This window comes from Triticum dicoccoides, chromosome 1B (genome assembly GCF_002162155.2).
Source record: "Triticum dicoccoides isolate Atlit2015 ecotype Zavitan chromosome 1B, WEW_v2.0, whole genome shotgun sequence".
Lineage (NCBI taxonomy): Eukaryota > Viridiplantae > Streptophyta > Magnoliopsida > Poales > Poaceae > Triticum > Triticum dicoccoides.
In genome coordinates this window covers 542,349,316-542,355,502 of record NC_041381.1, presented here as the reverse complement: position 1 = coordinate 542,355,502, position 6,187 = coordinate 542,349,316, and the positions used below count along the sequence as shown (strand labels likewise).

The 6,187-nt window shown below is 49.8% G+C and overlaps 1 protein-coding gene and 1 pseudogene across 1 annotated transcript; one reads left to right on the top strand and one right to left on the bottom strand.

Moving 5' to 3' along the window:
- Positions 1–544: 544 nt before the first annotated feature.
- LOC119350576 (subtilisin-like protease) lies at positions 545–2,432 on the top strand. Its single transcript, XM_037618334.1, has 2 exons — positions 545–749; positions 1,129–2,432. Exons 1-2 carry the CDS (start codon positions 545–547, stop codon positions 2,430–2,432), a joined length of 1,509 nt encoding a protein of 502 aa, XP_037474231.1.
- A 2,504-nt stretch (positions 2,433–4,936) lies between these two features.
- LOC119308028 overlaps positions 4,937–6,187 on the bottom strand; it is a 52,706-nt pseudogene continuing 51,455 nt past the window's right edge.

Here is a 6,187-nt window from a genome sequence, read left to right as displayed (position 1 = left end):
CTCAATAATACCATTTTTGAGGATCAACTCAATAATACCATTGCAACTTTATTATTTTCTTCCGTGTTTTAATGATGCTATATATGGCATATTTTCTTTGTTTTCGAACCATACATGTTGCCTATATAAGCAAGCCTGCCGCGCTCCCTCGCCGTGGTCGACGTGGTGGTGCTCAATGGCAATGGCAATGGCGCCCGTAGCACTTGCACTCTGCCTGTGTACCACCGTCCTCCTCTCCACTCCACCACCCGCCCAATCCTCCCCTCCCAGCCCGAGCCCTGCAGCGGCACAGCCGACGTCGTCCCCGGAGTACAAGACGTACATCATCCTGCTCAAGCCTCGAGCGGACGCCCAGGTCATGGACGACGAAGAGCGCCAGGGCTGGTACCGATCCTTCCTCCCCGACGACGTGACTGCCCACGGCGAGCCGCGGCTCGTCCACTCGTACAACACCATCTTCCACGGGTTCGCCGCCTTGCTGACGGAGGAGGAGCTGGAGGCCGCGTCCAGAAAACCCGGCTTCGGGCGCTGGTTCCCGGACGAGATGATGTACCCCGCGACGACCCGCTCGCCCGAGTTCCTCGGCCTGAGCAAGGACGCCGGCTTGTGGACGAAATCTAGCTACGGCAAAGGGATCATCATCGGGGTGATCGACTCCGGCATCGAGTCGAGCCATCCCTCGTTCGACGACGCGGGCATGTCGCCGCCGCCCGCCAAATGGAAGGGCACGTGCAAGGACATGGTCAAGCCCGTCCGGTGCAACAACAAGCTCATTGGCGTCAGGTCCTTCGTGGACTACAGCCCTGCTGACGAGACCGGCCACGGCACGCACGTGGCGTCGATTGCGGCAGGCAACTTCGTCGCCAATGCCTCGTCGTCCCACGGACAGGCCGCTGGGACGGCCGCCGGGATTGCTCCCGGCGCACACTTGGCCATGTACAAGGCCTGCAGACCCACAGGGTGCCTCCGTTCGAACGTAGTTCACGCGATTGACACGGCGGTGGGCGATGGGGTCGATGTCATCAACATCTCCCTCGTCCGTGAGTCGGGAGTACCGCTCGACAAGGACGTTGTGGCCATTGGCGCATTCCGTGCGGTGGCCAAGGGCGTCGTCTTCGTCACTTCCTTCTGCTGGCAACGACGGCCCCGACCCGTCCACTGTCAACAACGACACGCCGTGGGAGATCACGGTGGCCGCCGGATCGGTGGACCGGAAGCTCGCCGCCGGCCTTTTGCTCGAGTCGGGCGACCTGGTCGAAGGAGAGGCACTGGTACAGGGGCCCAACTCGACCGCTTACCAACCCCTCCACTACCCCGGCGAGGGTAACCTGTGCAGGAAGGTGAGCGCCGAGCACACGAGGGGCCACATCGTGATATGTGATGATGCCGGGGTCAAGGTTGACGATCAAGCCCGCATCATCAAAAATCTCTACGACAATGGCGCGGCTCAGGTCGTGCTCATCGGTCAGGAGAAAGCCGGTTTCACCTTGGGCTTCAGGGAGTACGGGTCCTCCGTCGTGCAGGAGCCTGCCGCCGTCGGCCACAAGCTCAAGGACTACAGCCAGTACCCGGATTCCGCGGCGCAGGTGTTCTTCAAGGGCACGCAGCTCGGTGTTGGCCAGTCGCCCACGGTCGCCTACTTCTCCAGCCAAGGCCCGAGCCGCGGCAACCCACGCATCCTGAAGCCCGATATCCTGGCGCCGGGGCTCGACATCCTCGCCGCAGCCACGGAGAGTCCAGACCGGGGGCCTTTCAGATTCAAGTCCGGGACGTCGATGGCGGTGCCGCACATCAGCGGCGTGGTCGCCCTTCTCAAGAGCGTGCACCCGGACTGGTCGCCGATGGCCATCAGGTCCGCCATAATGACCACGGCCGATGAGCTGGACAACGACGGCAAACCGATCATGAACGAGAAGCACGAGCCGGCGAGCGCATTCGCTGTAGGCGCGGGGCACGTCAACCCCACGCGCGCCGTCGACCCAGGGCTGGTCTATGACCTGGAGGTCAAAGACTACGCCGGGTACGTTTGCCATCTTTTCGCCAGGGCCAGGCTCGACGACGACGACGACGACGACAACTACGCCGACGACTACACCGTGCAAGACATCCTCCAGGACCTGAACTTGAATTGCAGGAACCTGCCCCGTCTGTCAGACATCGACCTCAACTACCCGAGCATTGTGGTGCCGGCGAACACCACGGTTCGGCGGACACTGACGAATGTGGGGCCGGCGGAGCAGTACACGGGCAGGTTGTCCATGGCCCATGACGTGGGGGTGGATTTCTCGCTCAAGTGGTTGTCCTTCTCGCGGCCCGGGGAGAAGCTCACCTTCCAAGTAAGCCATCATGGGTCCGAGATCGCAGAAGGATTCTTGATCTGGGAGTCGAATACGCACACGGTCCAAAGCCCACTCGTCGTCGTGCGTCCGTGAGCGGAAGTTAGACATATCGGAACACAAGAGATCTGCTACTCCACTGTACTTCTCCTACTACTAGCTTTGCATTGCTTACACGATCAGAATAAAAGAGTCTGTTATTTACTTATTTTAAAGAAGGTTTGTTGGTGGCTGAAATTTTGAAAAATTCAAAATTTATACATCTCAGTTTCAAAAGGTTCTGAAAAATATACAATGATGTAATATACTCCTATATGTGTGTAGAATTTTGTAATAAAATACCTTCCAATTGCAAAGTGCACAAAAATGAACAGTTCACGTGTTGAAAAGTTATAGATTTATTTTTTCTTGCCTAGCTCTCATTTTAATGTATGTACATTATATCTCTGGGCATATGTGTATTTAGAAAAATGAAATGTGAAATCATGAATTATGAATTTTCCAAAATTTGGCCTCCATTTAGCATCTTCGCTTACATCGCCCATCTATGCAGCATGTCCGTACTGTCCTTAACTACGTGAGATTTCAGATGGGTCTAGGAGTTTGCAAAGATCAGGAAATGTTTTTTTAAGGAAAGATCAGGAAATGTGAATCCATTTCCAGTATATATTGGAACCATGCATGGTTTTCTTGCGATAAGAAATTTGTATTACTCAGGAAGTTATGTTACTATATTCACAAGACAACTGTTCTAAATCACGCAGTCCTGAGTGGAGCCAAACAACTGTTTGGCCCTCAATACTTCTAAACTTAGCCATGTAATCACTACAATTGTTCTGGCTTCTGCTTATATGAGTATTTCTTTCAGCTTTTTTAAGATGTAAAATCTCACTGATTAAGGAAGCTAAAGATGAAAACTGCACATCCATGGGTAAAGGTTAGTCGAATGACAAGCGGAAAGTTAGGTGGTATAGGATGATATTAGTGAAAACTGCACATTCATGGGTAAGGGTTAGTTGAATGACAAGTGGGAAGTTAAGGATAATCATAACTGATACACAATACTCCCTGTGCTGGCAATCATCTTAGGGAACACAATGTCCGAGTTCTGGCCATTGCAGAAATTCCTGAAATTCAGAACACCAGGGTGGAATGGCTATTGCATGCTACAAATGACCTTCCGGAAAGAGAAATAGCCATGTTGCTCATGGCTGTATAACTATATGTAGATGCTGGTGGGGCATATTCGTAATGAGATGGTCCATGATAAAATCCCATCAACCGTCAAAATCTCATGTACTCCATCCGTTTCTTGATATAAGACGTTTTGACAGTTTAAATTGAACTGCCAAAAGTCATATATTTAGGAACGGAAGAAGTAGGTTCCTATGCAGCTATCCTTATTCACTCCATTATGCTTCACAGAACCTAGACATGGATGTTGTTAGAGGCAAAGGCACTATAATGCATCTTCCTGTCATGCCAAGGCGACGAGATCGGCCTATGCCTTGCTTTGTTGAAAATCTTCCCTGGGTAGCTCTACTCATAGGGTGGGCAAAACTAAACATAGACGGATCCTTTGATACATCTTCTGGGAGTGCTGGGGCTGGTATGTTGCTTCACAATCATGATGGTGAGATCTTGTTTAGCTCCGGAAGATTTATACACGTTTACTCCTCAATCGGCCCTTGAAGCAGAAGCAACAACCTGCATGAAAGGCATGGCATCTTCCCTACAATGGTGCAGCAGCAGCACCCCGATGATTGTTGAATCAGACTGTCTTGAGTTGGTGAAAATGTTAAGCAACGAGGAAAGGAAATGATTAGCTTTAGCTTCCTTAAACAGTGAGATTTTACATGTCAAAACTGAAAGAGATACTCATATAAGCAGAAGCCAGAACATTTTTTTTAAATCCAGAACAATTGTAGTGATTACATGGCTAAGTTTGGACGTATTGAGCGCTGAACTGTTGTGTGGCTCCCTCCGGACTGCGTGAATTAGAACAGTTGTCTCGTGCAGATGGTAACATAACTACTTGAGTAATACAAATTTCTAATCGCAAAAAAACGTGCATGGTTCGAACATATACTCCTAGACCCATCTGAAATCTCACGTAATTAGGACAGTACGGACATGCTGCATAGATAGGCGAAGCAAGCGGAAATGCTAAATAGAGGCTGAATTTTTTAAAATTCATAATTTTGCATTTCATTTTTTTAAACACACATATGCCCAGAAATATAATGTGCATACATTAAAATGAGAGCTAGACACGAAAAAACAAATTACGAATGTGCAGCACTTGAAATGTTCATTCTCCCAAAGTCCATAATTTTGATATTTTTGTGCAGCTTGCAATTGAAAGGTATTTTATAACAAATTTTACACCCATATACATTACATCATTGTATACGTGTGTATTTTTCAGAACTTTTTGAAACTGAGAAGTTTAAATTTTTCAAAATTTCGGCCACCGATACGCCTTCTCTTAAATAAAATTAATGGATTCATTTATTCTGATCGTGTAAGCAATGCAAAGCTAAGTAGTAGTAGTACAATGGAGTAGCACATCTCTTATATTCGATCTGTCTAACTTCCGCTCACGAACGCACGACGAGGAGTGGGCTTTGGACCGTGTGCGTATCCGACTCCCAGATCAAGAATCCTTCTGCAAGCTCTGGCCCATGATGGCTTACTTGGAAGGTGAGCTTCTTCCCGGGCCGCGAGAAGAACAGCGACTCGGGCGAGAAATCCACCCTAACGTCATGGGCCACAATCTTGTGTGTGTGCAACCTGGCTGTGTACACTAGTAGAAAAAGGGGCAAAGGTTCAGGCCGGGTCAGCCCATTAGTCCCGGTTCAGTCCAGAACTGGGACCCATGGAGGCATTGGACCCGGCTTGAGAGCCCCAGTGGCCGGCCGGGCCACGTGGGCCATTGGTCCCGGTTCGTCTGGACCTTCTGGTTCCGGTTGGTGGGACGAATCGGGACCAATGGGCCTTGCTCCTGGCCCATCACCATTGGTTCCGATTGGTGGCTCGAACCGAGACCAAAGGCTGCCCTTTAGTCTCGGTTCATGCCACCAACCGGGACCAAAGGCTGCACTTACTCATTTGAAGGTAGCTTCTGATTGCCTTTCGGTGGTCAAGGACATACATACTGGTACTATGGGTACAATTGCTCCAATAGTGCAGGAGATCATCGACTCGAGCAGGGAGTTTCAGTCTTGTTCTTTCATCCATGAGAGACGTCTCTCTAATAAGGAGGCTCATGGCTTAGCCCGACATGCTTTATATTTAGGGGAGGGTCGCCATGTATGGCTGTTACACCCTCATGATACTTCTATTATTCCTGTAATTCGCTCTATTGATCAATAAAGTAAAGCATGTTTCTTCTTAAAAAAAACCAACCGGGACCAATGAGGTGCCTATATATACCCCCTCGCTTAAGAGCATAGCACACTGCTCTGTTTTTTCTGGCCGCCGAGGGGGAGAGGGCTTGGTGGTGCTCTAGCTCACCTCCTATGCACACAAGGTGTTTGATGGAATGCCCGAGCCACACTACTTAAGCTTTCTCCTCTCCAAGCTCCATTTTTCTCAATATTTGTCTAGGTTTAGTGGTCCGTCACGCCCCGTCCCCGTCTTCACCGCCGTCGATCACTCGCGCCGATCTCATCGCCGTCACCACCATGGTGAACCTCTTGTTCTTATCTTCTTTCTGAAAGGAAAAATATTCTTACTAGTATGTTTAGGTAGATACTTGTATTATTTTTTTACTTTTATTATTGCATCTTATATAGTGCGATGGTTTTGGTATCCGCCCCCCCCCCCCGCCCCTCGTCCTGTCTATGATT

Coding starts and splice junctions, on each gene's coding strand:
- LOC119350576 (XM_037618334.1), top strand. CDS start 545: ATGATGTACCCCGCGACGACCCGCTCGCCCGAGTTCCTCGGCCTGAGC. Junction 750..1,128: donor GTGCAAGGACATGGTCAAGC/CCGTCCGGTGCA, acceptor CGTCACTTCCTT/CTGCTGGCAACGACGGCCCC.